At 38.3% G+C, this 24,579-nt stretch overlaps 1 protein-coding gene across 1 annotated transcript in view; it reads right to left on the bottom strand.

Moving 5' to 3' along the window:
* Sppl3 (signal peptide peptidase like 3) overlaps positions 1-24,457 on the bottom strand; it is a 126,963-nt gene extending 102,506 nt beyond the window's left edge. The window contains exon 1 of the mRNA XM_010604039.3: positions 24,408-24,457. Coding sequence (XP_010602341.1) covers positions 24,408-24,433 — 26 coding nt within the window. The 5' untranslated portion in view covers positions 24,434-24,457. The remainder of the gene's footprint in view (positions 1-24,407) is intronic.
* Between the last annotated feature and the right edge of the window lie 122 nt (positions 24,458-24,579).

The raw sequence follows: 24,579 nt of genomic DNA, 5'->3' as shown, positions 1-24,579 counted from the left end.
AAAAAAAAAAAAAAAAAAAAAAATGCAAGCACTGCTTTGTTTGGTGACCATCTCTGAGAACGTGTCTGTTCAATATTTAAATAATACATCCATATTAGTGACAACTTTTCACTTTCTACGTCACAATTTGTTATCTGTGATATAGCTAAAACAATTAGTGACCAAGATAGAATCTTAAATCAAAGCTCATATTTAAGTATTGATAGTTTATGTCAAATGTTATCTTCCTTAAAGATCTGTGGCATATCCTTCTGTTTTATTGTAATTTTGCCACACATAAACTCAAATAAACTACAGCTGAGAATATGTTGCCTGGAAAAGGGAAGTTGTAAGTCACATGCAAGTTACCTTTGGGAAAGCACCTCACAGTAGTAGAGTCTGGGGCCTAAACACCCTCTTCCTCACCTCTTCAAAAAGTTGTACACCTAGTCTATGTCTGATAAATCTATCAAATGATTTTCTTCAACAAGTCAGGTAATTTTGTGTCCTTAAATTAAAAGAGGAACACAATTATGAGTGACATTTCAAAAAAATAGCATTAAAGGAGAACTATTCCAAGCAACAAGGCATCAAATTCTTACTTCAAGAAATTCAAAAATACAATTACATAGATTTCTTTTTTTTACTGCCCAGCCCTCAGAGCTCATGATATACTAAGTCAGACTATGACAAATTTCCAGAGAGGGAAATGTATGTAGTGTTTCTCACACCTACTGGATTAAAGGTTCCCTCTTCTCACACACCATTAAGGGCATAGAGCCCTAGCTTTGCAGTCAGCCAAGCCTGGTGGCACACACCTACAATCTTACCACTCAGGAGGCTGAGGCAGGACAACTGCTATGAGTTCAAGGCCAGCCTAAGTCAGCCTTTTCTCAAAATCAACAAAAAAAAGTGTGTCCAAATTTTAGCTCTGCCACTCATTAACTATCACTGCCACTATTGACTATAAAGATATTAACTATATCTGGGGTAAGTAATCAATTTTTTCAAATATAAAACAGAAAACAATACCTATACTTCAGGGGACTGATTTAGGATAAATTACAACACACAGAGTTTAAACAGTGTGCCTAATAAAGTTCCAATAGAATAAAATAGATATTTAAAAGCTGTTCTACATATTATACCTTTCAGTGGGATATGAGAGACTAGGGTCAAGGAAATAGCGGGTTGGGATACACTACTGAGTGAAACAAAGAAATATACAGTAGCATAGTGTATATAAAGTCATTATTCTATTAAAAATTACTACACATAAGAACAAAGTTAGATCCTAACTATATATAAAAATGGATTCAAAATGGATCAAAGATCTACAGGAGGTAAAACTATAAACCTCTTAGAAGAAAACACAGGGAAAGCTTCCTTACACTGTTTGCAAGGATTTCATTAATATGACACCAACAGTACAGGCAACAAACAGTAGATAAGTTATATTTCATCAAAATTAAAAATTTTTGTGCACCAAAGGACACTATTGACAGTGAAAAGGCAACTCACATAATGAGAAAATGTTTGCAAATTGTATCAGTAAAGGGTTAATATCCAAAATATATAAATATCTACATTATCTTTATATCTGGAATGTAATCTCAGTTGTATGGCCAAGCCATAATTTGTAGACAAACAACAGCAAAAATCAACCCAATTAAAAAATTGGGCTAAGGACTTTTTGTTGTTGGGTTTTTTGTTTGTTTGTTTTTGGTACTGGGGATTGAATTCAGGACCTTGCACTTTTGAGGCAGGTGCAGTGTCACTAAGCTAAATTCCCAGACCCGGTTTTTGTTTTTTTAAGATGGGGTCTTACTATGTAGTTCAGGCTGGCCTCAAACTCACTGTGTAGCCTAGGCTGGCCTCCAACTCACAGTGATCCTCCTGACTCAGCCTCCAGACTGCTGGGATTACAGGCATCTAGGCCAGCCTGCACTACTTTGAGACCTTGTCACAAAAAAACAAAAAAAAGAATGAATACAATGTGCACATATATTAGGATTATCTAATATTCCCAAAGGGGTCTCAAATTAGAAGACCACAACCAAACACAAATATTTCTGCTGCAAAATGGATGAAAAAGCACCTTAATTATATAGATAACCTCGTATAAGATAAGGTCTTGTTTTGTTACCAAAGAAGACTAAACTGAGTTTTACTAAAAGAGTGGGCTTATTAAGGTAATAAGTAAGGCTTCCAGATTTTGATTCCAACTAACTTGGATCCTAGTCAATGCACAATGCAATCAGATGAGAAGGGGTGAAACAGTCCTTAAATTAATAATATTAATAAACCAAAGCATCCCAAACTAAACAACTGAAGTTTTTTCTCCCCTCCCTTTTTGGTAGTATTATAGATTGTAGTGGGTTACGTCCTGGCCCTTTTTTCTTTTTAAACTTTATTTTGAGACAGAGTCACACCAAGTAGCTAAACTGCCCAGGCTGGGCTGGATATCCTCTTGCTTCAGCCTCCCAGAATGCTGGGATTACAGGCATGCGCTTCCACGCCTGGCTCAGTCTTTCTTAGTAAGGTTTTCAAGCAGGCAGGGGATTTAGCTCAGTGGCACTGCACCTGCCTCACAAGCGCAAGGTCCTGATTTTGATCCCCGATACCAAAACAAAAAAAATTAAAAATAAGGCTTTCAAGAACATTTCAAAAATGAAATGAACAAGTATCAAAGTATAAAATATGATACTACCGCTTATGGTTTTAATTCCACAATTGTTCTCTGAGAACCTATGATACATAAGGATTTCACCTAGCCTTCAAATGCAGATCTGAATTCAGAAATGGGACCTTTGAGCCACATTATCACAAATGCCAAGAATTCAGACAAATGCAGTAAGACACATCCAACAGACAGCACCACTTAATGTAATGGTCAAATGTGGTGAAAGCATTTGTATTAAGCAGTCAAGTGCCCATAAAAATTGTGGGTTTTTTTCTTTTCTTCCGGTACCCAGGCTCAAACTCAGGATCTTGCGATTGTGAGGCAGGAGCCATGCCACTGAGCTAAATTTCAGGCCATGTCTGTTTTTAATCCAATGTTACTGTAGCACTAACACTCTCCTTATCTCTACCCTCCCCCCACCTTTGGAGACAGGGTCTCACCATGTAGTTCAGTTCAGGTTGGCCTCGAATTTGCAGCAAACCTCCTACCTCAGCCTCCCTAGTGCTGGCACCACAGGTGTGTGCTACCACACCCAGCTGGTACTATACTTTTAAGAACAAACAGAGCTAACATTTTAAACCACTGCTTTTTTCTCTATAAGCCCCTAAATATACACATCACACAAATAAAAACCACAATGACATACCGCTTCACCCCCACCAGGATGGCTATAATTTTGTTGGTGAAGATGCAGATAAATTAGAACCCTCATACATTATTGGTGAAAATGTAAAATGGTATAGGTGTTTTGGAAAACAGTTTTCAGGAAAACACTATAAGCCAGCATTTTACTCCAAAGTATTCACCCAAGAGAAATAAAATATATCCACAGGAAAAAATGGTTATACAAGGAATGTTTACAACAGCTATCGAAGAAGCAGTAACAATCCAAATGTCTGTCAATTAATGAATGGATAAAGTTTGTTATACACATACAATGGAAAATCATTTAATAATAAAAAAGGAATGAAGCTCTGATACATACTATAATATATATATATGAACCTTAGGACATCATGCTAAATGAAAGAAGCCAGACACAAAAGACCACACAATGGAAATTTTTTCTCTTCAAATTCTTGTGCCTTAAATTTTTCTAGATAACATATATGAATTTCATGCAAAAATTTAAAAAACTGCAACCCGAAATCTAATATAAAACAATGGATTTTAATTCCTCCCACTAAAGAGGTTAAGACTTTTGTAGTTTTTGGTCTTTATTTTTCAAGCCTATGACTTATTTTGGCCGAAAGAAAGAGGCAGAACAGCAGCATGTCAATATTGAGCTTGAATCTTAAGAAAACTTGCAGGTTTCCACTTCCCTTCTTGTGCCCCTGCCAAGTGCCATGCAAACTTCCTAAGTGTGGCTACTGCCCATTCAGGCTGGACTCCATAATGAGCACACAAAGCATGAGATATCCCAACCAGATTTGAAGCAAGAACGAGAGCTGCATTTGCCCAATCTGTAGATCCAGAAGGGTATCTTAGGATTTTAAGATACTTTTAAGATACTGAGCTTTGGAGTAATTTACTAGTCAATCTTGTTGTGGCAACAGCCATGCGCTGTATTTGGAAAACATTCCATACATTAAAACTGAGTATCAAGGTAGGCCTGCTCTAATACCATCAATAGTAACAATTCCATTTATTAGCCTTAAGGTAGTGATCAATATACTTCACTTGACACTTGACGCTTGTCCCTTTATGCTTAAACTGAGAGAGTAGATAGCAATTTGAGATATCACCTACTTTTTCACCTTACTAAGAATTACTTTTAGGGTTATTTTTATTCATTTTTCTTTTTGGTACTGGGGTTTGGACTCAGGACCTTGTTCTTGCCAGGCAGGCTCTATGTCATGAAGCTATATCCCAGCTAGGATTATTTTTTAAAAAATCAAATGTGGAACAATGCTCATTTTAACAGATCGTATGCCATACCACTGCGGATAAATGTGAACAAAACACAATACACTGCCTCAAGACTATACTAGGATTTGAACAAGGAAACAGTAACTAAAGTACAGGAACATAAAACGGTCAACCTGAAATAAAGATTTGGGAATACACACACACACAGTATGATCAAAGTATACGGTAAATGTTTAAACGAAAAAGTATTACAGTGAAAGACATACTGGCATTAATCTCCCTCAAAATGTTCCCCTTGTTTCAAACACTTGCCACTTTTCCAAAGCAGTTCTGGAAGTCCTCTTTAATGTCTTTACAAGATGTGATCAAAAACGCAGTAAATACTGCTGCCACAAAATACTGCTGCATACTTTCTACCTCATGGGAAGGCACAATCATAAAAACATTATGGTGTGTCCTTAAGGAGGTATTGTGGTAGATAAAAAACATGCCAACCGATGACATGATATTCTACATAGAAGACCCCAAACACTACTCCAAAAGACTTCTAGATTTGATAACCAAATTTAGTGGCTTAGCTGGATACAAAGTCAACAGTCAAACACCAATAGCCTTTGTGTACAAATAATAAACTCACTGAGCGAAATTAGAGCAATAACCCCTTCACAATAGTATTAAAAAAAATCTAGGAATCAATTTAATGAAGTAAAAGACCTCTACATTGAAAACTATAGTAAAGTATATGAGTTGCAAACGTACTAATAAATTTTTTAAAATTGTAAATACACAACAATGAAATACAATGCATAATGTGGGAAAGATTGAAGAGAACATCAGAAAATGGAAAGATATCCCTTGTCCTTGGATAGGAAGAACCAATATAGTGAAAATGGCCATACTTCCAAAATTGTTATACAGCTTTAATGCAATCCTGAGCAAAATTCCAACAGCATATCTCACAGAATTAGAAAAAGAAAACAATCCTAAAATTTATTTGGAGCCTAAAATAGTAAAGGCAATTCTGGGCAACAAAGGCAAGGGCGGGGTATCACTATCCCTGATGTGAAATTATACTACAAAGCTAATGTGACAAAAACAGCATGGTACTGGCAAAAGAACACACCTGAGGATCAACAGAACAGATTAGAAGATACAGAAACGACTCAAGACATACTCAGCCACATTATCTTTGACAAAGGAGACAAACATCTTCACTTAAGAAAAAGGTAGCCTCTTTAATGGTGCTGGAAAAACAGGCTTTCTATGTGCTGAAGATTGAACTAAACCTGTATCTTTCACTAAGCACTAACCTAAAGTTGAAATGGATCAAAGATCTAAATATTAAAACAAACACTTGATCTACTGAAAGAGACTAGATAGAACACTTGAGAACAAAGGAACAGGCAGAGATTTTATGAACAAAACCTAGACCACACAGGAAATACTACAAAGAATCAACAACTAGGATCTCATCCTATTAAAAAGCTTTTGTGGGCCAGGGATTTAGCTCAATGGTGCCGCACCTGCCTGGCAAACACAAGGTCCTGTATGGATTCCTAGTACAGAAAAGATTTTTAAAAACTTTTACACAGCAAAAGAAACCACCAGTGAAGTGAAGAGAAAACCCACAGCATGGGAAAAAAATTTAAGATATTCATCAGATAAAGGACTATCTAGAATATATAAAGAACTCAAAAAGCCCAGACCCTCCAAATTTAAAGACTGAATCCAAAAATGGGCATCTGAGATGAATACACATTTCTTAGATGAAGACATACAAACAGGATATAAACATATGAAAAAATGTTCAACATCACTGGCCGTTCGAGAGGTTCAAATTAAAACACTGAGATTTCAGCTCACTCCAGAAAGAATGCTTGTTATCAAGAAATCAACTAATAAATCTGGAGAGGTTTTGGGGAAAAGGAACTTTTCTCCGCTCTCAGTGGGAGTGTAGACTGGTACAACAACTGTGGAAACCAGTGTGGAGATTTCTCAAAAAGCTAAAGCTATAGGTTCTATTTGGCCCAACTATTCCCTTCCTGCAATCTCCCCAAAAGCATTAAAAGCATCATAGCACATCAATATATGCACACCCATGTTTATAGCAGCAGTTTGTAACAGCTAAATCTTGGAAACAGCCCAAAATGTCCCATCAACTGATGAATGGATTTTTAATACACTGGAGTACTACTCTGCCATAAAGGATGAGCTTGAGATGTTTATAGCTAAATGGATGGACCTTGAGACAATAGTCTTAAGTGAAATAAATCGGACACAAGTGTTTACTGCATTGTTTCTCTAGTGTGAGAAACTAAACATGTAAATAAGGACTAAAATGTATAACAGATATTGGAAAATGGAGAAAAATGTTCAAATGGGAAGAGGAACAAGGGAGGAGGGAGGGAGAAAAGAAGGGATAAAAGTGAAAACAGAAAGAAAAAATGGAAATAAAGCTTTCATATATGAGGGAAGAGGTGTGTGGGGAGGGGAATAGCAAAAAGGGGGTGAAATGTACCATGTACAGGTGCAAATTCCTGATGTGTTATCATTATGTATGCCTAACATGTACCAATAAATGTTTTACTGTTAAAAAACAAAAACAAAAACAAGGGCTGGGGATTTAGCTTAGTGGCTCGACAGCCTGCCTCACAAGCACAAGGACTCGAGTTCGATCCCTGGTACAAAACAAAAGCAAAACCAAAAAACACAACAACAACAACAACAACAACACTCCCACCATATTTTTCTAATGAAAATACGTACTTTAGCATGACTGCGGTGGTCTGTGTGTCTCAGTAGCTGTGCTAGGGGAATACAGGAAGCAATCTTTGTGTTCACCCACTTTGTATGATGAATGCCAAGGTGTACACGTGTCAGTGCGTAAATAGTTGAGTTTTACCCACATTATGCATTATAGTTCATTTTTGTGTATTTACAATTTTAAAAAAATTTTAGTATGTTTGCAACTCATATAATTTACAGGAGTGGTCACATGCAAATATTACAACTTTTTTTCCTAATCCCCTGCCCCTTCCCTCTCCCTCATCTAGTTCCCCTATCACCTTTTATATACTTATTATTTGTCTCAGCTCATATTATGGCATATAATCTTTACACTGATTGGCGTTATTAGGATCCTGGAATGGTAAATCTGTTTTCCTCTCATTTCCCCTTCCCCTCCTCCTTCTGGGCTATTTCCCTATTGGACAAGATCTGTCCCCTTGTCCCTATCCATCCTTTATCACTTTCTTCATTTGTACTTTGCCTCACACAAATGAGAGATACACAGTATTTAAGGTTGTGTCTTTATTGTGTTCAGAATAAGACTTTCCAGGTGGATCTATTTTCCTACAAATGCCTCAAATTTGTCATTCTTTATAGCAGAGTAGTATTCCAATACATGGAGATACAACACTGTTTATCCAATCGTTTGTTGATGGGTATACAGGCTGCTTCCAGGATTTAGCTATTACAAATTATACTGCTATGAACACTGGTATGTATGTAACACTGTAGTATGATGGTTTAAGCTCTGTGGGGAAGATACCTAGCAGAGGAATAGCTGGGTCGGGTGGCATTTCACATTTCAATTCTTTGAGAAATCTCCACAATGATTTCCATAGTGGCTGTACTAGTTTACATTCCCACTAACAACGCAGGAGGGTTTCTTTTTTGCCATAGCCACACCAACATTTGTTGTTTGATTTCCTAATGATTGTCATTCTTTCCATTTTTATTGTAATTTGCATTTCTCTAATGGCCAGAGATGTCGAACATTTTTTTAATGTATCTGTTAACCACTTGTATTTCTTCCTCTGCGAGGTGTCTGTTCATTTCTCTAGCCCATCTCCCCAAACACCAACACCACTGGTGATTGAACTCAGGACCTTGGGCTTGTCAGGCAGGTGTAGCGCCGCTAAGCTACACCCTCAGCCCTTTAGTTCACTTCTTGACTGGGGCTTTTAATTTTAGGTGGTTTAATTTTTTAAAAATTCTTTACATATTTTAGATATTAGTTCTTTGAGGAGCAGCCGGCAAAAAATTTCCCCATTCTGTTGGTTTCCTCCTCACTGATTCTTGTGCTGTACAGAAGCTTTTTAGTCTGCTATCCAACTTGTTGATTCCTGCCGCTATTCCTTGTGCAGTTGAGGTTCTGTTTAGAAAACCTTTTCCTACACCTATGTCAAGTGTTTTACCTATTTTATCTTCCAGAAGGTTTAATGTTTCTATTTTAATGTTTAGATCTTTGATCCATTTTTATTTTAATTTAGTACATGACGAGAGCTAAGGGTCCAGTTTCATTCTTCTACAAATAACCAGTTTTCCCAACACCACTTGTTGAATAGGCTATCTTTCCTCCAACATATGCTTTTGGACCCTCTGTCAAAGATCAAAATAGTTGGGTATGTCTAGGGAGTTATATTCTCTATTCTGTTCCTTTGATCTATATGTCTGTTTGTGTTTCAGTACCATGCCATTTTTAATCACTATTGCTTTGTGGTGTAGCTTGAAGTCCGGTATAGCTATGCCACCTGCTTTGCTCTTACTGCCCAAAATTACTTTAGCTATTTGGAGTCTCTTCTGGTTCCATATGAATTTCAGGGTTGTTTTCTCTAGATCTGTAAAGTATGCTGTTGGTATTTTGATTGAGACTGCATTGAATCTATATAAAAGTTTTGGAAGTATGGCCATTTTGACAATATTGGTTCTGCTTGTCCAGGAGCAAGAGACATCTTTCCATTTTCTAACATCCTCTTCAATCTCCTTCTTCAGAGTAGTATAGTTTTCTCTATAGAGGTCTTTTACTTCCTTGGTTAGGTTTAATCCTAGATATTTCATTTTTCTTTAACAATTGTGAGTACTGTTGTTTTCAAAATTTCCTTTTCATCCTGTTCATTGTTGGTATACACAAATACTAGTGATTTTTGTGTGATGATCTTTTATCCTGCTACTTTGCTGAAATTAGGCATTAATTCTAAGCATTTTTTGTGGAGTTCTTCGGGTCTTTATGTAGAGCACCATGTCATCTGCAAAAAATGATAACTTGAGTTCCTTTCCTATATGTATCCCTTTTATTTCTTTCTCTTGCTTAACTGCTCTAATGTTTCAAGTACTATATTAAATAACAGAGATGAGAGTGATACCCTGATCTTGTTCCTGATTTTAGGGGGAATGCTTTTAGTTTTTCCCCATTTAGTATGATACTACTGGTTTGCAATAAATAGCCTTTATCATATTCAGGTATGGTCTTTATATGCTTGTATTCTTCAGTTTTATCACGAGGAGGTGTTGGGTTTTGTCAAGTTTTTCTGCATTTACTGATACAACCATGTTTTATCTTGCTCCTGTTTGTATGATGTATTACATTTATGGACTTGGGTATGTAGAACCATCCTTGCAACGCTTGAGATAAAAACTACTGGATCATGATATATGACCTTTCTGATAATGCACTGCATTCCATTTGCTAGTATCTTGATGAGGATTTTTGTATCTGTGTTCATTAAAGCAACTGGCCTGTAGCTCACTTTTTCAGTTGAGTCTGTTTCTGATTTGGGGATCAGAGTGATAATGGCTTCCATAAGTGAATCTGGGAGTACTCTATCCCTTCCAATTTCTTTGAAGAGCTTGAGGAATATTGGTGTTATAACATCCTTAAAGGTTTTGTAGAAACATTTTACATGTTTTGTAGAAACATGTTTTGGCATGTTTTCTTTGATTTTTTTCTTGTAGAATTAGCCCAATTCAGTACAATGGCACATGAAAAATGACTTTTGCAAATTTGGGAGGAGGCTGAAAGTAAGTCATCAAGTGATTCATCTATCGATGACTTGGATCACATAAGCCAAAAATTAGCAAAGTGTGACAGAGAAATACAGAATGAAGACCTTGATTCAGATGAGAAAGAAAACAGTAATGTGAATAACTATTTGACTTGTCAAAATGCTACAAAATGGTCAGGTATACCTGAACCATCCAATGTTGGAACTAGGTCAGAAAATGTTATTAGGCTCTTGCCAGGAGTGAAACCTATTGGACAGAATGTCAATACCTTGATTCAATATTGGAAATTGTAACAGGTGATAGATACACTATAAGATGTTTTGAAATACACTTATAATGAAATACAAATAAAACATTCTGTATGTATCAATAGTAATACTAAAAAAATATTTATGACACCTCATTATCTGAACTAAAAGCCTTCAGAGCAGGACTTTTAATATTCTAATTGTGCTAATCAGAATCTAAAGGATTTATGGGGAATTGACAGATGTGGCACTGAGATTTTTAGAATAATGACACAAAGAGTTTTGGTGTATTTCAAAATTGCTTATGTTTTGACAACAAAAAGATCCTTCAAGAAAGAAAAAAAATCAACAATTTAGCTATTTGCTCATTTTTTTTGAAAGCTTTGTTTTGAACTGTCAAGCACTTTACACACTATCTGAATACGTGACAACTGACAAACAACTGGCATCATTTCGTGGTTGTTGATAAATTTTGGCAATACATACCAAATAAACCTTCCAAATATGGTATAAAAATATACGCCCCGGTAGATGAAAAGACATTTGATACCTTGAATTTAGAAATCTATCGTGGAACTCAGCCACTAGATCTTTATTTGTGGCATAATAAACCATATGACATGGTGAACAGACCTGTTGCATCTACTTCAAAAAGTAACCCAAAATGCTCCTGCCTGGCAAGCACAAGGTCGTGAGTTCTAGTTTAGGGGGAAAAAAGTAGCCTTGCAGAGGACTGTAATGTTGATTATGCCCAAAGCAAGCTTTGAAGAATTGGCTTGTTTATAAAAGTGAGTTTAGCTGAAGCCTACATGCCAAGGTCAGAGTAATTCACACCCAAATTCCAATTAGAAGGACAATGTTCTGATTAAAATCATATATTCTATTTGGCTCCTAATTCAAGAATGCTTTGTCTTGCCCTTTATGAATCTTGTTTACATTAATTTCCATAGAAACTGCACATAGCTTGCCTTTACCTAAATTGATTGCCAATAAAAAAAGTCAATGCCTGGGACTGGCCAGTGCCTTTGTGGGTTGCTCCAGCACTGGCCGTCCTGGCTCCCTGCTTTCTGTCTCATAGTTGTCTTTTAGTTTTATTTCTCAGGCCTACATCGTATAATGGGCAGGGTACTAGAACCTAACTGTAGGGGTCTCTGGTATAACCCAAATGTCACATTCAACAAATGGTTCAGGAGTTACCCACTGATGCTACAGTTGCTAAAAGAAGTACAGTTGACCAGCAGAAGAACTATTCACAAGAACAAAGTGGAGATTCCTGAAAAAATGTTACAAGTTCACAACAGAGAAATATATAATACGATCTTTGGATTTCGGAAAGACTTAACATTGGCCTCCTATATGATGAAGAAAAACATAGTATTTCTACTGTCAACATTACACCGTGATGATAAGATTGACTGGGAGGCTGAGGCCCAGCATGGTGGTGCACACCTATTACCCCAGTACTCTGGGAGCTAAGGCTGGAGGATCCTATGAGTTCAAGATCAGCCTGTGTTACACAGTGAGTTCAAGGCTAACCTTGGACCACATAGTTGGTTTTTGTGGTACCAGGGATCGAACTCGGGTCTTTGAGCTTGCGAGGCAGATGCCGGAACCACTGAGCTAAATCCCCGGCCCCTTGGACCACATCGTGAGACTGTTTAAAAAAAACAAAAAACAAGAAAAAGAAATCCTTTCTCAAAACAAACAAACAAACAAACAAACAAGATTGATAGTGAGTCCTCAACACAAATGAAGCCAGAAATGGTCACATTCTACAACAAAATGAAAGGTGGAGTAGATGTTTTAGATGAGTGATGCAGCAACTATATAATGTCACTAGAAACAGAAAGCATTGACCAATGATTGTGTTTTACTCTATCCTAAACATGTCAAGCCTAAATAGTTTCATACTTTACAAAGAAAATAAACACAAAATATTATGGAGAAATTTTCTTAAGAGGATTGGGACTGGAACTGATAAATAAACAACTACATCAGAGGAATAACGATATGTATCTGCCCAAAGAACCTCACAAAAGAATTCGGGAGCAGACCAGCGAACAGACAGTTCAAACATCGTAAGAACTTTCTAAGAAAACAAGAGCAGCAATATGTCAAGTATGTCCTACCAAAGACAGGAAAACAAAACACAGGTGCTATCAGTGTAAGCGATACTTGTGTATGGAACATGCTGTTTTCATGTGTTAAGACTCCCTTAGGTGTGATAATTGAAGTTAAGATTATTTCTGTGGTAGAGTTTTATCTGTATTTTCACTGTATGTATGTAGTTCACATAGGAATTTATTTCTGCTGTTATTTTTCAGATCTTATAAACAGTTAATGTTGAAAATGTTTATTCTAAACACTCATTACATACTTGATTTTTTATTGATATTTCATTTTTCTGCTAAGTGTATATTACATAACATAAAAGGAAGCTCCTAACAAAAGAGCAAGACAAGAGAGGTGACAACTGTGGCCTGCAAAACAGGAAAAGAAAGCTAAGCACATGTACCATCAGTATGAGTAAGATTTGTGTATGGAACATGCTGTCGTGTGTGAAGACTCCCTCAGGTGTGATAATTGAAGCAAAGATTATTTCTATAGTAGAGTTTTGTTTATACTTTCATTATAGTTCATTTGGGAATTTACTTCTGCTGTTATTTTTTAGATATTGTAAAAAGGCAAACAGTTGAAGTTGAAAATGTTGGTGTCTATTCTATACACTCGTTAAAAATGTCATATTTTATTGATATTTTGTTCCTGTTAAGTACATATTGTTTAATATAAAACTCACAAAATTAAAGTTAGTAATTCATTAATAGAAATACTCCTAAAAAATAAATATGGGCTTTTTACACCCCCATAATGCGCCTTTTCAAAAAAATTTACCATGATGTCCCTCAACTTACCTTATTCACCAGATCTGGTATCATGCAACTTCTCTGTCTTCCCAGCTAAAATGATCATGAACGCAAAAAGTTTGAAAGGATTTAGGCAGGACATCAAAGGTGGCCATGACAGTACAACTAAAGACACTTAGAAAAGAAGACTTCCAGCTGAGGCTGGTAGCGCATACCTATAATCCCAGCACTTGGGAGGTTAATGAAGGAGGAGCCCTGTGAATTTAAGCAAGCCTAGGCTATATAGTGAATTCAAAGCCAGCCCAAAGTACAAAGCAAGACTCTTGTCTCAAAAACAAAACAGAACAAAACAAAACAAAACAAAAACTGTTCAAAAAGTAGCAAGAATGATGAGTTAAGTGTGTTCAAAGCCAAGAAGGGGAGTATGGCAATGTGTCTTCTACTGTAATAAAACTTCTAAAATAATTTTTATCCATCTTATATATTTTTCAATCATATTACATATAAAGACAAACAGACAGACAGACACACAACAGCATTTCCTTACTTGAAGACGCCTCTGTGAAGCCAGACATTCTCATTAGCTATTGAGACAGATTAAAACTGCCGTATCACTCAAGGTTGTTGACTCATTATTAACTTGGTAAGCCTAAACTGAACAATGTTGGATTTCCAGACATACCTAGGGCCATGTGTATTTTTGCTACATGATGACTCTAGTTTAGTTACCTATTTTCTAGTTGCTGGCTCTATATTTCCATTTGCTGTCATTACTTGACGTTTCATGATATTACTCTCATCTCTAATCTCTGCCTCTGCTTCTACTGTCTAATTACATTTGTTATTACTATTCTCCCCTATTTCTACTTGTTATTCCCTTTTTTCTCAAGTTGACTGATACCAATTATCCTTGGCTGTAACATCTTTGAATTACAAACATAACTCATGTATCACCCCAGGCCTGTAGGTTTTCACCACTGCACCTTGAAAGACAGGTAAGACTTACTTCAAGCCTTGAGAGAAGGGCCAACCACATAGAAGAGCCATGTTAAATACACAGAGAGACAACAGTAATCTACTGTACTTTGGCTAAAGAAACAAGTATTTTAAAGCCAGGTGTGGTGGCACATGCCTTAATCCTAGCACCTGAGAGGCTAAGGCAGAAGGACTGCCACCAACGAGTTCGAGGCTGGCTTAGGCTATGTAGTGAGTTCAAAGCCAGTCTCAACTACATAGCAAGACCCTGTGGGGGGCGTATTTTAAAGGAAATACACAAATTAGGATTATAAAGTCAGGCTTTTCTGAAAGTCAGACTTAAGAGGTTGAATTCTATAGTCAGGCAGTTAAAAAACTTTAGAACATCCCCAAACAACACAGTCAGAACAGTGACAATACAAAGATCAAAGGTGACAGTATGGTGGTGCATAACTGTAATCCCAGCATTTATGATGCTGAGGCACTAGGATCAGGCAAGTTGGAGGCCAGCCTGTGCTACACAGTGAGTTCAAGGCCATCCTGGACTACAGTGGGACCCTATCTCAAAATAGTAATAATAATAAAACGAGCAGATAGCTCTAAACTACAGTGTAAAAAATTTTTTTTCACTATCAATTCTTTTCCCTGCCTTCAAATATACAATTATCTTCCCACCTGAAAAACATAAAAAACATAAAAAAGTAAAAATACCTTTATGACTCTGTTGCCTAAACCACCATCCTCTTTTCCTATGTCTTTCACATTTTTCCTGGTACTGGGGATGAACTCGGGACCTTGCACTTGTGAGGCAGGTGTGAGGCCACTGTGCTAAATCCCCAGCCCTCACGTTATATTCTCTAGTACCCAAAAGATGATCTTACTTCTTCATTACTCAACCTCAATTTGGCATTCATCCTCACAACTTGGATGTTTATTAGAGCAGTTTCAATAACGACTTCCTTTTCAAATTCAACAGCCTGGTGTTCTTCCTCCCCTTTGAATGCTGCTAGCTTTTTACACTCTTGACTCTGAAACTTCTTTTGTGCTTTTCATTTTGTGCCATTGAAACTTCCTAATTATCCGATCTTTGGTGCAGCTTCTTCTGACTTCTCCCATTTCTCAACTGCGAGTTTCCAGTCTTGGTTTCTGCTCTTCCATTCTTTCATCTCTCTCCTCCCCACCAGGATTTAACCCAGGGCCTTTGAAAACTGAGCTACATTCCTCTCAACACCCGCCCCAATGTCTCAACTGGGTTAAACTGACCAGTTTGGGCTCAAATTTGTGAGCCCTCTGCCTCAGTCTCCAGAGTACTGGGATTACAGGTATGCACCATCATGTCTAGTTTATCTTTAATCTTCAACTAACTCTAGATAGCCTGGCTGGGAGTCCCAGGTGGCATTTCTAAAAATGATTGCGCTAAAGATAATTTGTTCTTTATAACTAATTTTACTTCTAACAGTAGTATTTTTGCATGTATTTCTGAAAAAATGAGTACGAATTTCTAAAAGCTTTTAATGCCAGAAAAGAGCTGTAAGTATCAGCTGAATAAAGATTTAGTCAAGTTTCAAAGGTCAAGCTAGACCATGCTGAACAAAAATTAAGACAAAGCCAGGGATTTTGCTCAGCGGGACAGCACCTGCCTGACAAGCGTGAGGTACTGAGTCAGACCCCGGGTAACAAAAACAAAACAAAACAAAAAATTAAAACAAAGAAACAACAAAATAAAGTCAGGCACTATACTTAAGTCAAAAGGACTGTATAACCAGGTTGAAAAAACAATGAACAAGGCAGACATTACTGGGTACACCCTATTTAGGTCAAGAGGGGAAGCCCAGGACAGACAAGGGAAGTGGGTGTGCCTGTCAGAATTGGTGTGGAGTAAAGAAACAGATAAGAAACTGCTTTATGCCTTAGAAAGGTGGGAAACTTTCGTGTATAGCATAAAGAAAACAAGGGAAATAAAGCTTCATCCACCCCACTGCTTTCTTCGTTTGAGTAGATGACGAAGCAAACTAAAATAAAATTACATGAAAATATGTTAACTTTATTTATAATTTCCCTTCAACTTGTAAAATGCAGTGAGGGACTATGAAACTTGTCACTTTTCAATGTCACTAAATCAATGAAAATTTGTACACAATTTCTTTTTATATTACATTCTAATGGGACGGACAGCTGAAAAGTTTAAATGTTGGTTAAACTGTTAAAAAGAAAAATTATGTCTATAGTGAAGAACTATCTGGAATCTACTTGGATCTAAAAAATAATGTAGAGAAGAAGGAGCTTGCCTTTACACATAGCACTTAGAAGTAGGTGCTCACATCTCAAGATTCCACGTGGAAATTTAATTAAAAATGAATTTTTTTAGTGATCATTTACATTCAGCATAATTCATCAACATGTGAAGATAACTAGCTGATATTTCTATTTTAGAGCACTTTTAAAAAATCCTTAATGATTCTTAACTATCAACACTGGAACTCTAAAATAGGTATTATCTATAATTTTCTTACCAGATTAGTACAAACCCTGCAAAGAAATGTGAATTTCTATGAGGTCTCTATTAGACATGCATAGTCAGCAGTCTAATATTTAAAAATAGTTACAAATATGACCTTCTCATAGGTGCCCAATCTAGCGTTATTACAGCAACTGAGTGAGTTGTTTCATTTTAAAGTGTGGTTCTGGTGCGACCTATTGATAAAATCTGAGCAACAGCAATTCATTCCGAAGACAATAAGAACAGTAGATCTTTCCCATAAAACTGAGTTTGGAGGACCAGGCAGGAATTTAGCTCAGTGGCACTGTGCCTGCCTTGCAAGTACAAGATCCTGAGTTCAATCCCCAATAATGAAAAAGCAAACAAATTGAATTCGGTCACTTGGAGCCCCTTATAGACAACTAAACGGTTAAATTCTAGAGTAGAGGAATTGTGCCTCTATCTCTCTGAGGACTAGACAATCTGCTACAGAAACACAAGGCCGCAAATATTTCTTAATTTACATATCCAACACATAAAGCCAATGTTTAACTCCTACAAAGGAACAAATAAACTCTAGAAACACCGAAAAAAAAAAAAAAGATTACAGAAATTCAAAACTACATTGAAAATAAATCAATATTTATTACTTTACTGCCAGGAAAAGCAATCACAAAGTTTCAGGTGCCAACAATAACCAACTAAAGTATCATTTGGCGAGGCATTCTCAAGAGATTCCTTGATTTTTCCTGATGGCCTGACAAAACAGGTAAGAATGATGAAGACTAAATAATTTATTAATTTCCACATCACTGGACATTCAAGAGATGCAGATGAAAACAACACTGAGATTCCACCTCACCCCACAAAGAATGGCTGCTATCAAGAAATCACACAATAACAAATGTTGGCGGGGTTGTGGGGAGAAAGGAACCCTCCTCCATTGTTGGTGGGAGTGCAGATTAGTGCAACCACTATGGAAATCAATATGGAGATTCCTCAAAGAGCTTGGACTGGAGGTTCCATTTGACCCAGCCATCCCTCTGCTGGGTATCTTTCCAAGAGAACTAAAAGAATCATATCACAGAGAAGTATGTGCACCCATGTTTATAGCAGCACAGTTTGTAATAGCTAGAACTTGGAAACAACCTATTTGCCCATCCGTTGGAAACTGGATAAAGAAGTTGTGGTTTTTCTATAAAATGGAATATTACTCAGCCATAAAGAGCGAGAGAATAGATTCATTCATAGGAAAATGGATACATATTGAAGATATACTAAGTGAAATAAATAAGTCACACATGTGTAAATACCGAATAGTTTCCCTGGTGTGAATATTCTGCAACAATGCATAAGATTCTAATAAGATTACTGACATTTAGAAATTTGAAGAAAAGAGCTAAAGGTGTAGGGAAGGTGTGATACGTAGGGGAAGAACAAAAAGGGAAAAGAAAAAAATGTGAGAGAATCAAAAGATGAAAATAAAGTGTTTGTAGATGGGGAGGGGAGGAGGGGTGAAGGGAGGGCAGAGGTAAGGGGAAAAAATGAGAATCAAGACTTGCCATGTAAAGGTACATGATCCCAACAATGAATGTAACTGTACTGTATCCCTAAAATGTACCAATAAACTCAATAAAATTAAAAAAAATAATAATTTATTAATAATGTCATTAATGTTAAAATACGTGATATGAGACTATACATTATCTTACAATTCAGTGCATTGTTATTTCTAAAGTAAATGATCACATAAAACTATTCTGTAGGGCTGGGGATTTAGCTCTGTGGCACCACGCCTGCCTCACAAGCGCAAGGTCCTGAGTTCAATCCCCAGTAACCCCCCCAAATCTATTCTCATGGTGGTACACACCTACAATCCCAGTACTCTGTAGGCTGAGGCAGGAAGATCACCAGGAGCTGAAGGTCAGCCTGGGTGACATTCAAGGCTGGCCTAAACTACCTAGCAAGATCTTGTCTCAAAAACAAAACAAAACAAAATCTATTTTGAGAAATACATGAACATTAGCATAACGCAGAGTACTACTGGATAATTATAGGCTGATATGGTTACTAACCTCAGCACACCCCCCCACCCAAACCTCATAATAAACACTGAGGGAAATGATTTAAATACAAATTTGTGGTGTTAGCTTTGCCTAATTTTAGTTTAAATCACATATAAGTCAAACAGCCTTATCATAGTACTTTATAGACAAAATGTGTTTTTAAAATGATCAATTCTTCTATAATCCTAGACAAGTTTTTCAACTAGTTTCCTTCTAAAAATCTTCCAGCAGCTACAACTGGATATGATCATATCCAGTACAATGATACACAACAATAACCCTAAAGTAGAACTGATTTCCATTAGTTCTGAACATATGTATTATTTTTCACTGTCAGGTTTATTTGCACTATTTGCAAATACCTGACATGATATTGTCCATTATTGCAATAAATCACCTCAATACAATGCAGTCCTGAATTAAAGATATTAAAATAGGCAGCACAGGTGGAAACATTCTGCATTTTTTTCTAACTTTGGCTAACAGCTTTATGAAACCTTTAGAGGGAAAAAACTGAAGAGTATGTAAAAATATCAGACTATAATTATCAAGCAATACTATGAATTTAAATGCCCAACATGATCTGACCTAGATTGGTAGACGTCATTCAGGAGAATGGCCATTGTGTAGACCAGTGGTGGGAAACCTATGGCACACTTGCCACAGTGGGCTGTATCACTGAAAGCTCTAAAAGGTTCACCATCACTGGTGTAGACAATGGAGGAAACTCAAGGAAGCTTAAGGCAAAAGACTGAGTAATGACTGGAAACACAGTGGACAGATTATAAAAGTCAGTCTCCATCTGTGGTGGCACACATTTGTAATGGGGTGGGTGTGGTGGCTGAGGGCTTTATAGAGGCCGAGCCTGAACTACAGAGCAAGAACCTGTCTCAAAATAACGACCAAAAAAAGGTGAGTATCTTGGTATCAACTAGTCTTGACTTTGAGCCCTCTAACCATTTGCAAACTTGGGCAAGCTGCTTATACTCTGAGTTGCTTCCTTACTTTGCAATGCTTCTAAAACTCTGGCACAAAGAAAATATACAAACTATTTTTTTTTTGAGGCAGGGTATCCCTTTATAGTTCAGGCTGACCCTGGACTCACGATGTAGCCCAGGCTGGCCTCAAACTCAAGGCGATCCTCCTGCCTCAGCCTCCTGTGTGCTGGAATTACAGGTGTGTGCCACCATGCTCAGCACATAAACTATTATGACAGCCATTGTGGTACTGAAACCCACTTGATAGGTTCAAATAGTCCTTCTTTCTTTCCTCCTGCACATACATTAACCTAAACATTAAGTCATTTTATCAAGGTTCAAGTGCAATCATGTACCACACTGACTCAAAAGACAAGCTCCTGCCAGATATGAAGGTGTAAGCCTGCCACAGATACCAGCACTCTGGGAAGCTGAGGTAAGAGGATCACAAGTACCACCTGGGCAACTTAGCAAAATGCTACTGGGAAAAGAAAGGGCAAGGGAAGGGAGACAACTTCCTGTTTCTTACAAAATTCACATTATAACAAAAGTGCTAGCCTCAAATTGGTAAATCTAGTTCGCACCTTCATTTTGTGTTTTCATTCTTTTACTTCCTCAGTTTATGAGTAGAGCAGGATCTTATGGTTAAGTCATGATAAAGATCCTGGTGTTACTACTAATTATTTTCACTTCTTCTGTCAATAGGTCTTGTTTAAAACTTTACTAAGAGATGGCGTTCCATATTTTTACAGCATTGGCACAACAGGAAACCAAATTATCAAAAGTTCTCTTTTATAAATATATGGATTATAAACACAACCTTCTGAAGCTTCCCCTTAATACTCTTTCAACAAAGGATGAACAGCCCTAAAGATTAACTATCATATTAATCACTGTGTACTAAGCAAGAGCTATGTGTGAAACATGCTAGGCACTAAAAGAGGACAAAGTTCAGAGTTTTCAAGGAGTTTAGTGAGGAGACTCAGTACACAAGAAAAGGAGGGCATCGTGCAAACAGTTATCTTTTGGGGCTGCGGATTTAGCTCACTGGTGTCGCCACCTGCCTTGCAAGTGCAAGGACCTGAGTTCGAGCCCCAGAATCAAATAAATACATACATACATACATGCATACCTGTAATACCAGCACTCTGGAAGGATGAGGCAGGAGCATCACAAAATTGAGGTGAATTAAAGACTTGAGTGGGCTATAGTGAGTCTACCTCAAAAAGAAAAAGAAGGGCCGATGATTTGATTTAGCTCAAGTGGCACTGCTCCTGCCTGTCAAGTGCAAGGTCCTGAGTTCGATCCCCAGTACCAAAAAAAGAAAAAGAAAAAGAAAATTACTTTCCAATGTGATAGAACAGCATGAACTTAGAGGCAGAAGTTTTCTTTTCATAAAACTTTTTACTGTGAAAAATTTAAACATGTAAAAGTAAACAGAATGAAATAATGACTCTCTGACACACTTATTACTGAATTTCAGTAATTATCACCTCCTGGTCAATCTTGTTTTATAGTTTACACATCTTATTATATGATGTCTCTTCCTCTATAAAACAGAAATATGCCTTGTCTCAGGGACTTATGAGGATTAAATGAGTGCATATCAAATGCCATATATATATATATATATATAGTTCCGTATATCACTCACTACCTGGTTGACTCAGGAAGAGCTAGGAAGCTGCCTGGTTTCCTAATCCTTACCTCCAATACACCACCCTCTCTCAAAATGATATAAAAACTTTCACCATCTCAAAACATGCTAGAGGTGAAGGGCTAAGCAATCTTTTTTTTTGGGGGGGGGGTTACCAGGGATCTCATTTGGGACCCTGCGCTTGTGAGGCACGTGGCAAAACCACTGAGCTAAATCCCTAGTCTATTTTCAGGAGCTTCCTGACTGTAAAACAAATAAAACTGAGATTGAAGGAAGTACAATATTTTGGTAGAATAAAACTTGTAAATTCTATCAAGCTTCACAAAGTTATTCCCCCTTTAAAAATTAGTAGAGCAGAGCCATGCGTGGTGGCACATGCCTGCAATCCCAGTAGTTGGGAGGCTAAGGCAGAAGGATCACCCCAAGTCTGAGGCCAGCCTCAACTACACAGCAAGACCCTGTCTCAAAAAACCTGGGCCGGGGATTTAGCTCAGTGGCTCTGCTGCCTGCCTTGCAAGTGCAAGGTGCTAAGTTCGATCCCTGGTACAAAAAAGAAAGGAAAGAAAGGAAAGAAAGGAAGAAAGGAAGGAAGGAAGAAAGAAAGAAAGGAAGGCCAAAAAAATCAGTAGAGCAGGCCAACATCACACAAAGGTACATGCAGCCAATCTACCCAGTAAAATGTTTTACTTGCTCCTACTTCTTGCCCACTGTGTTTTCTGTTTTTTCAACCACTCTGTACAGTACAGTAAGAAAGGGCAAGACACCCATGAGGACTTGAAGCTGGGTCAGAGTAAGAGAAGCAATAGATGAGTTACCACAAGGCATGATTAGACCACATTTACCTTTCTTTCTTATTTTATCCACCAGAACTCCAATAGTAATCCTGTATTCCATACCACCTTACAGTGAGATACAGTTCAAAGCTACTCAAAACTATCATGTACTTTGTCTTTTTAAAACGTATGTCCTGCATGGTGGCGCACATCTGTAAACCCAGCACCTGGGAGGCTGAGGCAGGGGTATCTTGTCGTTTGAGGCCAGCCTGAACTACACAGCAAGACCCTGTCTCAAGCAAACAAACAAAAATAAATAGAACACATGTGCCATAGGAACTGCTCACCAAGATTGATAATTACTTCCCTTTCCATCTCTCAGGTTGTTTGGGATTATGTACACATCACTAAAGTTCCCTTCTGAATTATTTTCAATCACCAGCGATTCTTCCCTGAGTGAAAACACAATGAGTTCTTGACTTACCATAATCCCAAACAGTGCGAATCACCCATCGGATTAAAGCATTCTACCTAGCCAGGTACACTGGCACATGCCTGTAATTCCAGCACTTGGAAGGATTGTCAGTTCAAGGCCAGCCTGAAACTACATAGTGAGACCCTATCTCAAGCAAAACAAAACAAATAAAAATAAAGTTTTCTACTTCAAACCACTCTCTACTTTCAAATTACCCATTTCCTTGCTGTTTCCTTAGGATAATTATAATTAAATAATTACAGCACTTCCCAGTTTGTCAAGTGCTTGGTGAAAGTACATAATGCCTCCCTGAAGCCTGTGAAAAAGGTAACTCCCCTGTTTTGGTTTGTTTGTTTTTGTTTTTTGAGACAGGGTCTCACTATGTTTGAGACTATGCCTCCCTGAAGCCTGTGAAAAAGGTAACTCCCCTGTTTTGGTTTGTTTGTTTTTGTTTTTTGAGACAGGGTCTCACTATGTAGTTGAGACTGACATGGAACTCACTACGTGGCCCAGGCTGGCCTCGAACTCACAGCAATCCTCCTGCCTCAGCCTCGAGGAGTGCTGGGATTACAGGCGTGCACCACCACGCCCAGCATCCCCTGTTTTATGAAGAACTCACTACCCTGTTCAATGTGAAAGCAAGTTAGTGGGCGAACCAGACTTGACGCCATCTCCAGATACCATGGGCTACTAGGCTGTTTTCTAAGTCGGTCAAGTCTACTCTTCTGTCTGTACAATTGCTTCAGAGTAAATCAACTTCAAATAATCTCTCTACTTTGCAACCAGATGTTCCATCCCTACACCCCCAATCAACCATTTAGTTCCTCCTCATTATACGATTTCCACTGTCCACAGACATCGTCACCCATCCTTCAATGTCTCCTGCAAATATTCCTCCTTTGCCTGTGGAAGAGGGGCCATTCCTTCCCTTTCGCCAAACGTTGGCACTGTTTTATCAGAATATGCACGTTGTCACCCCATAAACAAGAGTGCTCCTCGGTACTTCAGGAGCTACTTAATAACTTTCAAAGTCCCAGAACTCGCAGATCCTCCCTCTTGGCAACCGGCCCAGGACACCAGCACACTTCAAACTCTTTAAGAACAGAGTATCAATCCTCACAAAAACCCCGTCTATCCCCTGCAGCCACCAACGACATCCTCTCCAGAATGTGGTTATCCAAAACAGGCTCCCCTTCCAAACCCTTCACCAGTGATCCCTTCCAGGGGACCCAAGGTTCCACCCCTCTGCGGTTTTCCTTCCCTCGCTCTGGGGCCTCTGTCCACCTTACCAACCCTTCCTAACTTCCCCCATCCCGCAGGTAAGCAGCAGCACCACAGGATCAGCGGCTGCTCCTCTCTCAAAACTTGGAAGTTCTGCCTCTTATCACCTGTTCTCACCACAGCTTCCTCTCAGCCCAGCGGCCCACCTTTGCCCCGGCCCGCCTCTCTACAGCCTTTGAACACCTCCAGCCTAGGAGCCAGTACAAGAAGCCAGTTCCGGGGTGGCCGTCGGATCCAACGTTCCTTCCGTAGGGATTTTCACTCTCCGGGGTCATGCTCCCCCTTCTCCATCACCTGCTCCGCCCCAAGCCCGATGACATCCGCCGCCGCCGCCGCCTCCTCCTCCTCCATCCCCCTGCTCGGACGCCGGGTCCCCTTGGCCGCTCACCGCTTTCCCCGGCTCCAACCGCTCGGTCCAGTGGGGGCGAGAGGGGCGTGCACCTCCCTCCCGCGCCCCCCGCGACAC

This window comes from Fukomys damarensis, unplaced genomic scaffold, assembly GCF_012274545.1.
Source record: "Fukomys damarensis isolate Sample0158 unplaced genomic scaffold, DMR_v1.0_HiC HiC_scaffold_12, whole genome shotgun sequence".
In the NCBI taxonomy this organism is placed as follows: Eukaryota; Metazoa; Chordata; class Mammalia; order Rodentia; family Bathyergidae; genus Fukomys; species Fukomys damarensis.
This window is presented reverse-complemented; position numbering and strand designations above follow the sequence as displayed.